Below are 19115 nucleotides of genomic sequence, written 5' to 3'. Positions count from 1 at the left end.
AGAAGCCTGTAAAACACAAACGCAATCTTTGGCTCGATTGTAAGGCCAACAATGATTGCCCAATCAAAAAACAGCTTTGCATCGAATGCAAAGTGTTGTATTGTCCAAGCATCTACCCCATCACATGAGATACGTTTGTCAATCTGTAAACATGGATAAATGTTTTTCATACATCCTGTACAATTACAAATTAATCAAGCGTACATCTATATTGTTCAATATGAATAGAAAAAAAGATACATTTTCTATTTTCTCGGGCTTTGAGATAAAATATTGAGAAAAGATAAAATAATTGTATAAAGTCAAAATTGTATTTGTTTAAATTTCTAAATGAACAAAAATGAACTTAAAACAACTAAATGAATATCCCTCTTTATAACTACAGTTATTAGTACAAAAATATGCTAAAAAATAAAAATACAAAATTTATCACTTTGAATAGTTTAATTTTGTGCTGAAGAGAAAAAAATTTAAATACTTCAACAATGAAAATAATCAATTACCTTGTGTTTTTTGGTCTGGAAACATTTATTTGCAAAAAAAAATATGTAATACATTTGTTCAGTGAAATTAATTATCAGACTATTTTCAGAAAAGATCAATGTTGCCATATCCCTTAATTCTGACACAAACTATTGATAATATTACCATTTGATGTTTTGAATATTCTTCTAAGAGTTTACATTAAGCAGTTTGGCAGGAAATATTCAAGATTTTACAGGTGGATCGTTATCATAATTTTGCTGTTTCCATTTGCTTTCATCATTTCCTATAAAGTTAGCTTGAAAGAGAAAGTTTGATGGATGGATTGGCTTGGAACATTATAGATAATATGTAAAAGCATCTCGCAAAGACTTTCCAGTGATGTCTCCCCTGAGTAACATAGCTCTTGCTCAGAGTTTGTTGCTTTTACTGAGTCTGTGGGCATCTACTCACAGACAACTAAAGTAAAATGGCACCTCAAAAAAAATGAAAAAAGAAATTATTTGAGTGAATGAGTCAGCTAGAGTTGGAAATGGGGATAGTTGGATGGGGCAAGATGGGAGAACAGCAAATAGTGGAAGCAGAACTGTGGAAGAGACATTTTTAAGGATCTTGGTGAACCAATAAAAATGGCATATCTTTGACTAATACATTAAATAATTGTGAGATTATAGGGAAATGCAATGTGTTTTTTTTTATTTGTTTTGGAAAAAAATAAACTTAATGTAACCTTTTCCTTGCAATCGCAACTTTTACCAGCGTTGGTTTTTATATTTTTTAAACGTTGCGCAGTAGTAGTTGTAATGACATCACAAGTAAGCATGCTTTGTGTTTTCGAAAGTAAACATGATCTCACCTAACCTTATAAACAAATTCTTTTCAAGATGGTAAAACATAAATACTACTCTCCCCATCATCGTCCACCATGGTTGTTGTTTTGCTTGCCACTTCTGCATAGCAAGATGCAGAATAGTGACCTTTGTCGGGTATTAATGGCATACAAGTTGGATGAATGTGACCTGGCTGTTGAGACACAGGTCGCATTTGAAAAGTCAGATTCGTATCGGATTCTGGAGCACAAAGCCAAGTGGCCTGGGTCGCAACAGAAAAAATTAAATCTGATTTGTTCAAACTGTCATGAAAAGATCAGATAGAGGTGACATATGGGCAAAAAAAAATCGGTTTTGTGTCACTTCAGGCTGCTGTGTGAACGTAGCCTAAGTCTCCAGGCTGTGCAGCCTCCAATAGGTTTACTTTAAGGTTTGCCCTCCATTCATCAGATTTCAATTATCATCTTATCATTAACTACAGTATTACACATTCTTTGTCCTTACTAAATAAAAAGATTGCAACAGTTTGATGCTGCCACCATCTTTCCCTTTGAGAGTTATGCACTTTTTTTTCTTTTTTCTTTTTTTTTTTTTTTACACACTGCTTTCTCCTTGTTGTCCTTACATGGATGGGAAATTATTAGCACAGCAACAGAAAGGTTGAGAGGTATTAATACTCCCTCAGGCACCATATATTCACAACAGATAGCAGAAAACATATTTTTGAAAAAATGTCTGATGTCTATTTTGAGTGTGGGACCAGTTATTCTGTCCCTGAAGATGACTGGAAAATGTATACTCATGAGAACAGGTTATTCACTCCAGAACCAAAGTATCCATTACTGAACCTATGAATTCATACAACATTAAATTGGCAGGAGCCCAGCTGGTCACTTTCTCCCTCTCAATGACATTCAAGAGCTGGAAGCCTTTGAAATGTACTCCACAAAAAAGGTACAGTATGATGAATGTAGCAATATTAGATGGTGTGGACCAGTGTTTGGCCAAAACAAGGAGCTTGATTTCATTAGAGTTTTGCAGCAGCAATATTTTCCCCTGGTGAGCCATTGTGAGTTAGATCCATTAAAAGGCCATTCAAACCAGAGATGGAAACAGTGTTCTCTAAAAGATTTATGACTTAGACATGGAGCAATTTATGAAAACTAATATGAAAGTCTTATATAAAATGAATGCCTCTAATTGCAACTATGCTTAAGGAAAATATAAATGTGTTTATGCTGAAAAACCTCTGCTGGTGGTTATGTTTAAGATTGTTGTTATGAGTTGTAAAAGACAGACCTAAATAAAAAACAAGAGACAAAGTGTATGACTTTTTATATATATATATATTTTTATAAATATTAAACCTAAATCATGGGAAGATATGCACATTTCCATATATTTTAATAATATAATCATGGAAAAAGTAAACAAAAAAAACAAAAAAATTAAAGCCCCCTTAATTTTTTTTTTCTGTTTATTTTAAATCTTTAATAGTATAAAATTAATCTTATATCAGACAAAGATGACCTAAGTAAGTAGAACAAAAGGTAGCAACCAGTGTACATAGAGGTGATTTCCTTATAACCCTAAAGATGATTGTACTTCCCTGAGTAGTACCACACAGAGAAGCTACTATTACAAAACATACATATGTAGCTCCCAAATTCTCAAACTTAATATTATGTCAATGATGTTTTATAGTAAGGATATGCTCACTATATTATACCAATTGTTGTATGTAGATTATTTTTCAGTTAATTATTGACGATTTATAACACTCTTTGGCAGTGCAAAGACTATATAGATGTATATCAATTAATAACTTTCATCTCCTGAACATCAGTCATTCTTGATGTTTGACAAATGCTTTACTGCTTTGTTTTCCAGCGTCTGCCGGGCCTAAATCACAGTGATCACACCACCCTTGTCACAAGTGGAGAGGGAAACAACCTGCAACTGATGGAGAGAGGAAGTAAAGAGGTTGGAATCTAGGGAACTTCACTTTCACTCCAGCCCACCCCCCTGACATCCTCAATGCAGGTATTTTGGACAGTGGAGTGTTTGGAAAACCCATCGGCATTATTTCATCAGAAAGGAGGATTCAGTTAGAAGAGATTTCAGACTACACCCTAATTTGGTAAAACTCGAGAGATGCTATTAAATTTCCTCTCTTTCATTTTCTGCCTGAACTATTTCAACAAGTTAGGTGGTATTAAGTAATTTGTTAGTATAAATGGTGTTTGGTATCAATTGCTCTGACCAGTACTTGTTGAACACTAGCAAAAGGATGCGTCTTGTCATCAAGTGATATTTCCATTGGTTAAAATGCATTGATGCTGATCAACCAGTTAATTGTATCCATTCATAGCAAAATGTATCATTCAAATTCTAATAAGAAATCTCTTTTGTGTATTAAATTACAAATCAAGATATTTCTGTCATATTGGGTTGTAGTTTTTTTTTTTTACCCACATGCAGAATCACACAGAGAACCAATGTGTTTTAACACTTTATTGTCAAAAGGCAACAAGAATCTGGAAGTGGAGGCCTGCAGGAGGTCAGTTGAATTTTCTGGTTGGTCTGAGGAGAGAAAGCAGACTGATCAGGAAGAAGTTGGCTGATGACAACTGATGACTGATTGATTTGCTTATTTGAGGGATGAAGGGGAGGTAGCATGGATATGTAGGGGTTTGATTCAGTGGTATTTGCAGTCTGTACCTCAGAGGTCCAGGAGAATGTGAGTGAGATCAGAGAGATTTAGTACTTGCAAGGAAGAGCTGGCAGGGAGGTGATGAAGACTGAGAACTGCTGCACACAGTTAAGACCTTTTCCATGAAGATCACAGACCAACTGAGGTTTACTGCTAATCTGGACAAATAATACAGCCCTGTTAGAAGAGATTCACAAGAAGACAAATTTCAATCAGAAGAATATTCCTGGTTTAGAAGGTTTGTTGGAATACCATCTGGGTAATCATCCAGAAAAGGGAGTTGATCCCTTGCCTCCTTATATACACGCTAGTCATCTTGATTGAGTAATGTGCTCAGGTGTGCAGCCACATGGGTTGGCCAGGTTACCAGCAAAGATCCTCCATGCTACAGGAAGCTCACTCACACCAGTTAAAAAGCAAAACCACAGAGACCCTAACATCTCAGTTTGTTGAATAAATAATTACTGTAGAATCTCACATTAGAGACTGATGTAACAATTTCAAGAAGGTAACCAAAGAAATAGATTAAGTGGCTAAGTTTACATTAAATCAATAGCAAAATAGTAGTCAACACTAAAGTTCTGACATATTTATTCCATCCATCCATCCATCCATCCATCCATTTTCTTTACACGCATGTCCCGAGTGGGGTCGCGAGGGGTGCTGGTGCCTATCTCCAGCAGTCCATATTTATTCCTCTCTCTTAAAATTCTATATTTTTTATGTCTTTTAAAAGTGATTGTGTTTATTTTGTAAAGGAAGAATTTTCCACACATGTCTTCCGCTTATGTCTAAAAATGGGTATAAAGACGTTAATCATGATAAAAAAAAATAAGTAAATAAATAAAACTTTAATCATACCAGTTCCCCTCTCCATAGTCCATAACATCAACACTCATCCTGGTTCCTTGGTAATTTATGAGTCCATGCTACTCCAAAAGTTGATTTATTGAACAAATGAATTATAACAAGTACATAAAACCATATATATAAACACATTTGCATATGTCTACACACATCCTTTTTCATACATAGCCCAGGTATCCCCTAAGTCGGTCTTTGAGGGTCTTTGTCCTGCAGGTTTTAGAGGTTTCTCTGCTTTAGCACAGCTGATTCTGGTGACTGGAATTCAGCAAAAGCCTGTTAATCAACTATCAATGTAAATCAGCTGTGCTGGAGCAGGGAAACTTCTAAAACCTGCAGAACGGCCCTCGAGATTTTGAACCTGTACCTCCCTCTTTCTCAACAAGATGTTTTGAATTCTGTATGATCACTGTTTACTTCTAGCTTTAAATGTTGATTGTGAGGTTTCAAATTTTACCAAACCAGATAAATCAAGCAAGCAGAATTGGATGACTAAGGGATTAGTGTGGTCATGATACCAAGCCTTATGAATTAGGGTGGGCAATTTCAGTTCCTTCGGGCTGGTATACTGCAGCTTTTGGATGTGCCTTTCGTTCAACACACCTGAATCCATTCGTTAGAGGTTTTAGAGGTTGCTGGAGAAACTGACTGCTTACTGAGGAGGTAACTCGGCTATTTGATTCAGGTATGTTGGACCAAGATTGGATCTAAAAGTTGAAGGATATTAACCCCTTGGAACTGGAACTGCCAACCTATGAAATAATCCTTATGGCTCCCTTCTGCAGCATGCATGGCAGTTTGAGTGTCGTCCTGTAGGCTTTGCCACAGACTTCTGCATAATAGCTGATTTATGGTAAAATCAGTGAACAGTAGAAAAAGTATTATTTTTCTGATATTCTTTTGTGTAGCGAAGAATTACAATTCCTTTAGATAATTTAATCTTAAGTCCTGTTTGATATGTGGCTTCTAATGAGTCCTGCAGTCTGCTCTTAGCAGCAATGATTTTATGGGATTCTTTATAAATAAGATTGATCTTATTAAAAATAAGATCATAAGCACTCCTCTATCCGCGATTGTACCTGAGGTAGTCATGGAATCTGAACCGGGTTTAGACTGCTTTGATCCAGTTGAACTCTCTGAATTAGCAAAATTATTGTCTTCATCTAAGCCTTCAACTTGTATGTTAGATCCAGTTCCAACCAGGTTATTTAAGGAGGTATTCCCTTTGATCTCCTCCTCCATTTTAGATGTGATTAATCTATCTCTGTTACAGGGATATGTACCTAAAGCTTTTAAGATTGCTGTAATTAAACCTCTGCTTAAGAAACCGTCTCTTGACCCAGATGACTTGGTCAATTATAGACCTATATCCAATCTTCCTTTCTTATCCAAAATTCTTGAGAAAGTAGTTGCCAAACAAGTTTGCGATCACTTCCACCATAATGAACTTTTTGAAGAGTTTCAGTCTGGCTTTAGAGCTCATCATAGCACTGAAACAGCTCTGGTGAAAGTCACTAATGATATTCTCATGGCCTCAGATAATGGACTTGTATCTGTGCTCGTCCTGTTGGATCTTAGTGCTGCATTTGATACAGTTGACCATAATATTCTTTTAGAAAGACTTGAATATTTTGTTGGAATTAAAGGAACAGCACTAGACTGGTTTAAATCTTATCTATCTGATCGAATTCAGTTTGTTCATGTTAATGATAGATCTTCAACACGCTCAAAGGTTACCTGTGGAGTACCACAGGGATCAGTGCTAGGACCAATTCTCTTTACTTTATACATGCTCCCAATTGGTAGAATTATTAGACAGCATGGGATTAATTTCCACTGTTATGCTGATGATACCCAGCTATATCTGTCTATAAATCCAGATGAAGCTAACCCATTACATAGATTACAGGCATGTCTTGAAGACATAAAAACCTGGATGACTCTTAATTTTCTGCTTCTGAATGCAGACAAAACAGAAGTTATAGTCTTTGGACCAGAGTCTCTGAAAAAGAAACTGATTAGCCAGTCACTTCATTTGGATGGGATTAAACTGATTTCAGATAATAAAGTAAAAAATCTTGGTGTTATTTTTGATCAGGACCTGTCATTTAAATCCCATATCAAAGAGGTTTCTAGAATTTCCTTCTTTCATCTGAGGAACATTGCAAAAATTAGAAATATCCTGTCCAGGGGTGATGCTGAGAAACTAGTCCATGCATTTGTTACTTCAAGGCTGGACTATTGTAATTCTTTACTATCAGGAAGTCCACAAACTGTAGTTAAAAGCCTTCAGCTGATCCAAAATGCTGCAGCCAGAGTTCTAATGAAAATGAAAAAGAGAGATCATATCTCTCCTATCCTGGCTTCTCTTCATTGGCTTCCTGTTAAATCCAGAATAGAATTTAAAATCCTCCTTCTCACATATAAAGCCTTAAATGGCCAAGCTCCATCTTATATCAGAGATCTGATTGTTCCTTATGTTCCTAACAGAGCACTTCGCTCTCAATCTGCAGGTTTACTAGTGGTTCCTAGAATTTCTAAAAGTAGAATGGGAGGCAGATCTTTTAGTTATCAGGCTCCTCTCCTGTGGAACCAACTACCAGTTTTAGTCCGTGAGGCAGACACTCTGTCTACTTTTAAGGCTAGGCTTAAAACTTTCATTTTTGATAAAGCTTATAGTTAGGGTGGCTCAGGTTATCCTGAGCTATCTCTATAGTTATGCTGCTATAGGCTTAGACTTTTGGAGGACATAGGGACCCCCATTTCATCATTCTGCTTCATTCTCTCTCTGTTCTCCTATTCTGCAGAATCTGTTAGTTCAATCTCTAACCTTCTGCTCTCTCTGCTTTTCCTCAGAGTAGCTTTGCCTCGTCTGTTCCTGTTTGGCTGTGACGTCATCCTGGAAAAAAACATCAGCTGTGCTGCTTCTATCAACACCCTTGTTAATAGATGTTGGAGATCGGCCTGTTTTCCAGTGTGGTCCTGTTTCTCTGACCGTGACTGAGTGGATGTGCTCTCTTCGTCCTCTGGCATGGGAGCTGCCTTGGAGCTCGTCTGCCTGGCTGTGTGTTTCCTGGACGGGGCCGCCTTTTACAGCTGCTTTTTGTATCTCTGCTTCTGTCTCCTTGAACCCCAGTCGGCCTCGGCAGATGGCCGCTCACACTGAGCCTGGTTCTGCTGGAGGTTTCTTCCTGTTAAAAGGGAGTTTTTCCTCTCCACTGTCGCTACAAGCATGCTTAGTGTGGGGGATTGTATTTGAGTCAATGAGTCAATGCAATCAACTGGTTTTCCTTAGATAGAAAACTTTGTATCAATTTGACTGTATGATCTGGTTGAACTGTAAAGTGCCTTGAGATGACATGTGTTGTGAATTTGGCGCTATATAAATAAACTGAATTGAAATTGAATTGAATAATCACACCTAATAATTTATTTAATTTACTTGCTCAACCTCTACGTTCTTGTTTTGTTTTTTAAACCACAAAAGGAATGCTCTAAAAAGCTACCATCAACTCGGTCATCCACTGAATATGTTGTTATCTATCTGAAAAAAAAAGCTGAATCTGAAGGGAAGCTGAACATCAACATAAATGTTGTAAAAAATCTTATTATATAATACTGCTTGTATGTGCCAAAGTGCAAAGTACTTCCCTCTCCCAATGTAGGACACTGAATTGCATAGCAAATATCCCTATTCTCTGATATTTGTCTCTGTGAATGTCATTGCTCCCAGCTTTTTCGCTTCAATTGTACGCATTTCACAGATTTCTTTTTTTTTTTTTTATATTTCTCCCTCATGCATTTTTCATTTTTTGTTTAATACAAATCAACCATGAAGTTAAAATCTGTGGACTTCTCAGAAGTTTTTATGCAAATGATTATTAAAATTGATAGCATCATTCAGTATCACTTCATAGACATTTTAGAGTTAACCTTTTTAATTCACTGTTTTGTGTATGTTTCTTTAAGACAGCTTTTTTGATAATTTAATTTCTAACCTTTTTTTTCTGAGATATTTACACCTTATACCCAGTAGAATTACGTTTTAAACTATTTGAGATTAGGGGTATCATTTCATAAGATTTTTGCAGCAATTTTTCCACATAGAGATTAAAATGTTTTGTTGAGCTTAAACTTAGTCATTAAGGCTAAATCCTTTAAAGGTCTAGTGGAACTTTTTTCAAAAATGTAGACGAGAAATGCTCAAATTACATTCACAAGACAATCTAACCTGCTCCTCTTCTTTTCAGTAGGATAGCCTATCATATGCGGAGTGCAATTATGCACAAGCCTCTTGTGCACACATTTGGTTTGTAAAATGTTCTACATATAGGGTGAGAGCATTGAAGCTACAACAAATTTCTGAAACTGAAGGTTACTGGGTACAAATACTAAAAGTGAGCATACTTAGCAAATTTCATGCACATTAGTTACAGAAGGTGAGCATATCACAAAGATTAGCATGTGGTACAAACAGTAGATAAGATGATCCCCTCAACACTTAAAAGCGAAAAGTCACTGATCACTACTGCTCACTGTTCACAGTTCATTATACAGTACCTTTACTTAAATGTTATCGAAGTTCCAGAAATGTGGCCGTTTTTTCCTAATGAGGTTGCAAACTTTAATCTGGCTTTGTCTTTATTACCAAAAGGTTCCTTAATGTTTTTATTTTTAATTTACTTCTCTAAGGTGTCAGTTGAAGCTATCATCTTCACATTTCAAATTCTACATTTAAAAAAAAAAAATAATAATAATAATGTTTTAAATTTTTTTTAAAGAAATTATTAAAATGGCTCCAGAATACAACATGTTCTACACTACTTAGAATTTTAACTTATGGAGATTCAAAATTCAAACTGAATATTCAAAAAACAATTGTATAGCTATTAATTATCACACATATAACATGCTAGCTGTATTTGTGTGTGATTATAAAATCTTTTTTTGGCGTTACAAATATTTACCAAAATTGCATCACTGAGGGGAATATCTAGTGACATAGTTGCCTCATGGCTTGCCAGTGGAAACTTACATTCCTTCAGTACATATATTATGCCTTCGTCATTGTGTATACTCTTAAAACATGACTCATCTCTTGGGCCTGCTCTAAGCAAACACAGACGATCACATTTGACTAACAGGCTTACCAACATGACATGCAATGACATTCTCTCCATGTCTCCCTTTGCGCTACCAACAAGCTGCCATCTCCTATGGAAAAAAAAAAAAAAAACGTTGGTCATTAACTATATGAGACACAGAGTGAAACATGCTACTATCAGTCAGCTGTAGAACACATTTTCCGTATCATTAACTCTATAAATAACTTTCTGTAATAGATTTCATGAGGAGAAAATGATGGACATTCTTAATACCCCATTTTTATTAAAAACCATTGGCTTCTGGCTAATAGGGGGCGCTAGGGTGCTGCCCCACCCACCAAATGACCATGAGTAAGACATAAAAAATATATAAATATTTTTTCTAATTTAACTATAAAATAATATGTAAAATATTTTTAAATATATGCAAGATTCATATTAATGAGGAGCAAAGTGTCACTTCAACTTTCATCTGATTGGTATTGAATTTCCTTCTAAGGGCGCAAAATCTTTGCCCGTTGGCCCTCGGCGGGCTGCGTCTTCCAAAGGCCAGATTCGAAGGCCGATTACCTAGGTCAAAGCGTGGCACCGAGGTCTGGTTGGATTCCAATTCAATTCAATTCAGCTTATTTATATAACGCCAATTCACAACACATGTCACCCCAAGGCATTTTACAGTTCAACCAGATCATCCAGTCAAATTGATTCAAAGTTTTCTATCTAAGGAAAACCAGTTGATTGCATCGACTCATTGACTCAAAGGCAATCCCTCACACTAAGCATGCTTGTAGGGACAGTGGAGAGGAAATACTTCCTTTTAACAGGAAGAAACCTCCAGCAGAACCAGGCTCTTTGTGAGCGGTCATCTGCCGAGGCCGACTGGGGTTCAAGGAGACAGAAGCAGAGATACAAAAAGCAGCTGTAAAAGGCGGCCTGGTCCTGGGAACACACAGCCAGGCAGACAAGCTCCGTGCCAGCTTCTATGTCAGAGGATAAAGAGAGCACAGTCACAGTCAGAGAAACAGAACTACACTGAAAAACATTCTAAGACTCCTTGTTATACGGACTAAAAATGCGTCCTTCTTTTTGCCCGATTTGAAGGACCGGTCCGGTGTGTCCTCTCTATCCTTGATTATCCCAGGATTCATTGCGAGACAAGGCAAGCCGACTGCTCCGTGATCAGAGAAAGTGGGACTTGCCCCGAACAGTGGTGAATATTGGAGGTTCAGTTTAACACAAGTATGAATAGTTCCGTGAATAGCTCCGTCTGAAATCAATGAAAATAGTTGTTTTAATGGTTATTGAGTCAGATATGTGGCTGGTAATGTTTGATTTATCTAAAGGTTTTTTTTCTGTTATTGTGTAAATGGGTTTGGCTGTAATTTAAGGACAGATTCTAATATATCTGCAGTATGGGGACTATAAATCTAATATGATTTATAGTTTTAATTGCTATTTTGCACAATTTCCTTAACTAAGTATTTTTTTGTTATTTAATATAGGAGATTTTGCAGATATATTTTTTAGACATAGATTGTTACTTATATCTTCCTACCCCTTTAATAGAATAAAATAGAATAGAAAATCTCTGTATTGTCCCACAATGGGGACATTTACAGCAGCAAAAAGATTAATGAAAAAGAATAACATAACAGTGTAGAGTTAAAATATAAACAATAAAATACTGTACTGTAAAGTGTTTTAACAATATAAAAACTGTGCACCTGGAGAATAAATAACCAATATACAGTTATGGACATTTTTACAGTAAGGGTTTTTTTGCAAATAGCAGCAACATCAGAGATGTGCAAAATGACAGCAGAATGTTATTTAACTGACTAAGGTTTAAATCATTACATTTGCTTTTATTTGTTAATGCTCCAGGTGGTTGTTGCCTTTATTCCACTCTGTATTCTTTGTGTTTACTTTACAAAAAAAAAGACAAAAAAAAAAAGAGAAACACTTCGAAATCGTGTGTAATAAGTTTCTTGTTTAATCATTGTGCAGGATAAGTTGGAAGTAATGCTGCTTTCTGTCCATTATCGGTTTATTTATTGCTATTTATTTGCTTCGAATTCATGCAATACACATATTTTTTGTGTTTTCCTCCTAAACTCTTAATGCAACTCATTTTACAACATAGGTGCTTATTGTAATACTCAATTACTGGCGATCTCTCACTGTTTACAAGTACTTGTTCCTTTCCCTTGTAGCTGTGCACTTATTCACGATGGATCAATAAAAATAACCTTAACAGATCGAAACAATGTCTGTATCATTGGAATCAATTTTCTTTGAAAATTTTTAACAAGTGGCTCTAAAATAAATTTTTACAGAACTGGAATAAATTTAGTTTCTTATTACAGTTTAGACTGAACTTCGTTGTATGTCATTCGAATATTAAATTTTGTTGTAATAAATTGAGTTAATTTGAATTCAATTAGAACCAAATATAAGTTTGTATTTGCACATTTAACGCGTTTGTCCTGAATTCAGTAAAATTTTTCAAAATTATCCACAGATATGTCTACATCAGCACACAGCTAGAGGGGGAAAATAATATTCTTTACCCCACTCCCTATCTACAATGTTTAATTCCTTTTTCTAGCATAACTTAACTCTGTTACCTGTGGTTTGCAACATAAGGTTTGGTTTTCTTTGGGTTGACTGCAATATAAATGAATTATTCAAGTAAAAGCAGTGTTGTTTTTAAAATTTCACAACATTAGTCAATATAGCTGTTTTCTTTTAATGTTCCCAGACAGATCTCATTTACAGTAATGCAACATTACAGAAATAGAAATCAAGATCTGCAACGTGCCATACATTTAAGATAAGTTCTTCGTGTTGTAAAATCTAGCTAAAGCATTACACTTGCAAATCCACCAGCAAACATGAGTTCCAATATAAATATAACCATTGAAAAAAACATTCAGTTTACTTTGATATTGTCAGCGCTTATCCAGGTCTCGCAGAGCAACAAGAAGCTTCTCATTTCTTGCCATTTTGCAACCAAAAACGATCAGGTTTGCTTCTTGCATTCGAAGACTCTAATTGAGTGAAACCAATGCGAATGTAATCCATGTTTCTCTTTGCAGTGTGTGTCTGTGCACCCAGCTCCGAGTTGCTATGGTTATGCCTTTCTCTGGCTCAGTCTGCAGGCGGATAAATAATGCACACTAATGCTGGCGTAGTGACAGCACTGCAGCAAGCTGTTGCTCAATTCGGCTCTGCCCTGGAAACGCTCATCAACACAGACATAAATATGTTAATGCACGCATGGGGCAGCTCCAACATATGAACACACACATCAGTCTCAGTCTGGGATCCTTGTAAACATTCTTATAGAGATGGTAGGCACCCAGAGGAAGGTGGGATCTGTATCAGCTCTGATATTGATTGACCAAAAGCCAAACCGATCTGCCAGGCTGTCAGGCATGTTCCAGGAGAGTAAGATATCAATGTTTGTTTTGACACAGTCCTGTTTAACGAACCAGGTGATTAAGCTTTGATGGACTAGTGTCAATACCTCCCTCCCTGTAGTGTGTGTTTAAACTTTTCTATCAGTATTTGCCTCTTGAAAGGCTGGCTGAAATGGGTGATTTGATGTCAAGTGATGCAGGACTATGTTTGAATCTGCGCACGTGATTTAGGGTGAATAAAGATAGAATCTTGATTTCCTTTGTGCTGTCAGTCATCAAGCATTGATGTTATTTTTTTATTTGCATATTTTTCTTTGGTCTACGGAGAGAGTGGCAGCAACCAAACGCCTCTTCATCTGGTAATAGTAACAACATCTCCCTAAGTTGATATGTATAGAGCTTTAAAACTGTATTTATATCCATTCACTGTTGATCTTCTTTTGTCATGTTACAGCCATAAACATTGCATGTTGTTGATGGACGTATGTATATTTTTTCTCCAAGTAGTTAAGTGATAAAATATGGCTTATGTGTAGGTTTAGTCTCCTTTTCCTAGTTATTCTAAGTGTTATAAGTGATATTCCACCCGTAGAGTATGAATATATGATTAACTACAACTGGAGTTGTAATTAATTATTTAAACCATTCAAAATTAAGGATAAAATCAATTTAATGTTCTTAGCTGAATAATTATAACTATAACCTGTTTAGTCTCCAAGATTTTAGGCCTCTTCACAACCTAGCTGTCATGTTGGGTCTAAAGTGTGAAACTTAAATGCAGAACACCACAGACTCAGAGTAGAAGTTCAAACTGTTTATTTGAAGAGAAAGCACAATAAAGTTATTTGGGCTCAGATGCAGGAACGGATCCAGGAACCGGTAACACAGGACTCACTGTAGAGAGGGACAGTTTGGTTAGCCAAGAGACTGGAGTATCTTGTCAGAGTCTTAGAATTGATCTTGTACCTGATGTGGTTCAGACAGAACTGTAGAGGGAGGGAACCAGAAGGGTCCAGAGACTGAGGTATCAGCTGAGGGCTTAGCAGTGGCAGGGCTTGGCTTCAGGCTTTTGAGATTCAGACCTTGAATTGATCTCCTAGCTCTCTCCTTGAGAGCCAGCAGGTTGTTCCAGGCGGAGATCTTCAGGTTTGTCTTCCAAGGGCAGGCAGGCAGGTTTTCAGGGTTTGAGCTCTTCCAGAGCTCCAGGAGAAAATCAGATCTTCCTAGGAAGGTAGAGAAGACAAGGCTGGTTAGATTCAGGTTGGCTTTAAAAAGCAGTCAGAGTTCCAGGCAACAGGTTTGGCTCAGGCTTGCTAACCATAAACTGTTTAACACTCTGGCGCTGAAGGGAAGTCAAGCCGCTGCTTATACAGGTGCTGGTCATAAAATTAGAATATCATGAAAAAGTAGATTGATTTCAGTAATTCCATTTAAAAAGTGAAACTTGTATATTATATTCATACATTACATACAAACTCATATATTTCAGATGTTTATTTTGTTTAATTTTGATGATTACAAATGACAACAAATGAAAATCTCAAATTCATCATATCAGAAAATTAGAATATTGTGAAAAGGTTCAAAATTGATGGCCCCTGGTGCCACACTCTAATCAGCTAATTAACTCAAACCACCTGCAAAAGCCTTTAAATGGTCTTTCAGTCTAGTTCTATAGGCTACACAATCATGGGGAAGACTGCTGACTTGACAGTTGTCCAAAAGACGACCATCGACACCTTGCACAAGGAGGGCAAGACACAAAAGGTCATTGCTAAAGAGGCTGGCTGTTCACAGAGCTCAGTGTCCAAGCACATTAATAGAGAGGCGAAGGGAAGGAAAAGATGTGGTCGAAAAAAGTGTACAAGCAAGAGAGATAACCGCACCCTGGAGAGGATTGTGAAACAAAACCCATTCAAAAATGTGGGGGAGATTCACAAAGAGTGGACTGCAGCTGGAGTGAGTGCTTCAAGAACCACCACACACAGACGTATGAAAGACATGGGTTTCTGCTGTCGCATTCCTTGTGTCAAGCCACTCTTGAACCACAGACAGCGTCAGAAGCGTCTTGCCTGGGCTAAAGAGAAACAGGACTGGACTGCTGGTGAGTGGTCCAAAGTCATGTTCTCTGATGAAAGTAAATTTTGCATTTCCTTTGGAAATCAAGGTCCCAGAGTCTGGAGGAAAAGAAGAGAGGCACTTCATCCACGTTGCTTGAAGTCCAGTGTAAAGTTTCCACAGTCAGTGATGGTTTGGGGTGCCATGTCATCTGCTGGTGTTGGTCCATTGTGTTTTCTGAGGTCCAGGGTCAACGCAGCCACATACCAGGAAGTTTTAGAGCACTTCATGCTTCCTGCAGCTGACCAACTTTTTGGAGATGCAGATTTCATTTTCCAACAGGACTTGGCACCTGCACACAGTGCCAAAGCTACCAGTACCTGGTTGAAGGACCATGGTATCCCTGTTCTTAACCCTTTATCGGGCAAGTTACCATATTTGAGCACTTCCGGAGACCTTCTAAATGACGTCACTGCGGCCTCGCGTATACTTGTCGAGTCACGTGATTTGGCCCAGCCAATCAGCAGGGACTAAGCTTGTTACGGTTCGCGCCATTGCGCCGTTCGACCAATCAGCGCGTGTCTGTGACGCGCGAAACGTCAGTGTTTTCCCGGGAGCAGGAAATCACCACTTCGCGGCTTGATTTCTCTAGCGTTTTCACTCGGCTCTCCAAAACTAACCATGGTAAGTTTATTAAACTTTCACATTACACGGTTGAGAAGTTGTACTAAATGATGACAGACATGTTTTTTTCGTGAGACTTTTGGAAATTGGCGAAATCATAGCATGAAAAACAGGGAGCACATATATGTGCATATGCCCAAAACAAGTAAAAACAGACCTGCATCAGTTTCGCCTACTTTAACTCATATGTTCTTTGTTTCTAAGCCACATTTTTGAGTTTCTGTTTACCAAACACGCATTATAACCAACAAATAATACATTAGAATCTTATCTGATGCTTTTAGAAGCTTTTATAATGATTTATTCACATATATATCTCACTTCTAAAGATTATATAGCTAAAAATGGTGAAAATAAGTGATTTTGGATGTTTTTGTATTATATTTTGTATCACTTAACTGTTATTTTATGTCTTAATAGTATTATTATTTATATTATTAATTGTTTATATTGAATAAGTGATATTATGACTAGTTTTAGTGCTTTTCAAGTATATGGCATATTATTATCCACATAATGACAGTAGCAGTAATAAAAATATACAATAATTATAATATTTTTCTGTTGCAGATTTCAACAAACATGTTTTATGGAAAGAGGAAGGCGGTTGTGATTGTTCCAGCCAACCCTGCCATCAGCGATGACGAAGAGGATGAGGAAGATGATGTGGAGGTCGATCCTGATTACATTCCAGTCAGCCACAACCTGGACACTCCCACCACAAGTGAGATGAGTCCTCCTGCCAAGAGGAGACATGTGCAGCCTGCAGTGGAGGTGCTTCAGGATGGGGAAGATGAGGATGAAAATGAAGATCAAGATGAGCAGGTTATACCGCAAGCTAAGGGTCCCACTAAACCCAAACCCAGACCCACCACCTGGAGGAAAACCAAATTAAGAAATTCACCTCTGCCTGAGTACCAGCACTCTGCTCCCAACTTTATTGGGAAACCTTTTGTGTACTTTTTAAGATACTTTACCCCACAATTCATTAGCCACATAACTTATCACACCAACCTGTACGCCAGTCAAAAGGACATTAACACCACCTTCACCACCAATGATGAGATGAGATGATGAAATTTGTAGGAATTCTCATCTACATGGGCATGGTAGAACTGCCATCTATAGATGACTACTGGGCCATGGACACCAGGGTTCCTCAGATTGCCAACATCATGTCATCAAAGAGGTTCAGGCTGCTCAGAAGGATGATCCACTTCAATGACAACACCCTTATCCCTGGCACCACTGACCGCTTCTTCAAGGTCCGGCCATTGTTCACCTTCCTCTGCAGTGCCTTCAGAAGTGAGGAGCAGACCCCGAAGCAGTCAGTGGATGAGGTGATGGTTGCCTTCAAAGGGAAGACAGCTGGGAACTTGAGGCAGTATATTAAAAACAAGCCTGACAAGTGGGGGTTTAAGTTGTTTGCCAGGGCCTCCGAGGATGGATTTATCCATGACATGGTCCTATACCAGGGCAAGACTACGCTGGAGGCCCATGGTGTCCCCCTGACACCTGAACAAAGAGCCTTGGGCGCCACCAGCCAGATTGTCTCTGTCCTGGCCAGTACCATGTCATCCTCCACCACAACAGCCATCTTCGCTGACAACTTTTTCACCAGCTTGGAGCTAGTCCGGTACCTCAAAACTCAGAACTGCAGGTAACAATTACTTTCTGTGAGTGAGTGAATGAATGATTACATTTTTGTTGCACTTTACTGCTGGATATGTAACCCACTTACATTGGATCCATTATTCATCCATTCCATATTTATGTGTTCAGATACACAGGAACTGCAAGGGACAACAGAATTGGACATCCTCCCCTAAAGTCCATCACAGAGATGGAGAAAAAAGGTGTCCCTCGTGGGACCTGTCACTCCGTTGTCAGTGATGATGGGATCCTGGTCCTCAGGTGGAAGGACAATAAAGTTGTCACTCTGCTTTCGACAGACATGGGAGTGGAACCTCTGTCATCTGTCTACAGGTATTGTTTATTTTAGTTTTGTCTGATTGTGTTGTTCCTGTAGATGTCAGTGCTGCCTTTATATTTTTTTTTTTACTTAGCCATTTATTTTCCTCCATTCATTTATATTTTTACACTTTTTATGGAGCTGTTACAACACCAAATTTCACTAATGGTGATCAATAAAACAAAATCGTGTTTTAGGTTCTCCAGTGAATCCAAAAAGAAGGAACCTGTGAGCTGTCCTGCAGTCATCAAAAGCTACAATTCCAACATGGGGGGGATTGACAAGAGCGACATGTTGGTGCACCTGTACCGCACCCCCATGAAGTCCAAGAGGTGGTATATGCGTCTGTTTGCATACACTATTGATCTGGCCATCTCAAATGCCTGGCTGATGTACAGGCGGGACTGCAAGGAACTGAAACTGGACAGCCAGTCTCTGAAAAGCTTCCGGATCGAGGTGTTCAAGCATGCCTCTAACCAAAGGCTGTCTGTAGTTCGCTTAGGAAGAAGCTCTGACAGTCTGAGAGCTGCCTTTGATGTTCCCAAGCCAGTCCGAGGACATCGCTGCTCCAACCCCACTGAGGCTGTGCGTTTCGACCACTCCGTGTTCCACGTTCCTGTCTACACTCATCGCCAAACATGCAAGTACTGCAGCAGGAAAGACAACATTGCAAGGTCCAATGTTTTCTGCGGGGTTTGCAAGGTCCATCTCTGCCTAAATGCAACACGCAACTGCTTTGCTGAGTACCACAACCCTAAATAAAGATAGTCAATAGATATTTAGAAGGCAGTAAGGCACTGAACGTTCTAAAATACTGTGAAAGAACTTTATTTCACAGTATTTTGGAACATTCAGTGCCTTACTGCCTTCTCAACATAAATTTATGTTCTAAAATGCTGTGAAATAATCAAAGTTCTATTTATGTTGAGAAGGCACTAAGACACTGAATGTTCTAAAATACTGTGAAATAATAAAGTTTTATCT

The 19115-nt window shown here is 37.9% G+C and overlaps 1 protein-coding gene and 1 long non-coding RNA gene across 2 annotated transcripts; one reads left to right on the top strand and one right to left on the bottom strand.

Annotated features, from left to right (window-relative positions):
* Nucleotides 1-3815: 3815 nt before the first annotated feature.
* LOC119785647 lies at nucleotides 3816-13074 on the bottom strand. Its single transcript, XR_005281072.1, has 4 exons — nucleotides 12937-13074; nucleotides 10041-10104; nucleotides 4035-4184; nucleotides 3816-3896 (listed from the first exon to the last, which is right to left on the bottom strand). It is a non-coding gene; the product is annotated as an uncharacterized LOC119785647 (long non-coding RNA).
* Nucleotides 13075-16031: 2957 nt separating this feature from the next.
* LOC119785902 (piggyBac transposable element-derived protein 2-like) lies at nucleotides 16032-18893 on the top strand. Its single transcript, XM_038289229.1, has 4 exons — nucleotides 16032-16159; nucleotides 16730-16935; nucleotides 18059-18145; nucleotides 18329-18893. The coding sequence occupies exons 1-4, from the start codon at nucleotides 16157-16159 to the stop codon at nucleotides 18891-18893; spliced, it is 861 nt and encodes a 286-aa protein (XP_038145157.1). The 5' UTR covers nucleotides 16032-16156.
* Nucleotides 18894-19115: the final 222 nt, after the last annotated feature.

Source organism: Cyprinodon tularosa, unplaced genomic scaffold (assembly GCF_016077235.1).
Source record: "Cyprinodon tularosa strain WSP-4 unplaced genomic scaffold, ASM1607723v1 ctg1, whole genome shotgun sequence".
Taxonomy (NCBI): domain Eukaryota; kingdom Metazoa; phylum Chordata; class Actinopteri; order Cyprinodontiformes; family Cyprinodontidae; genus Cyprinodon; species Cyprinodon tularosa.
The sequence above is the reverse complement of the archived record's forward strand: the minus strand, read 5'-3'. Positions and strand labels throughout refer to the sequence as shown.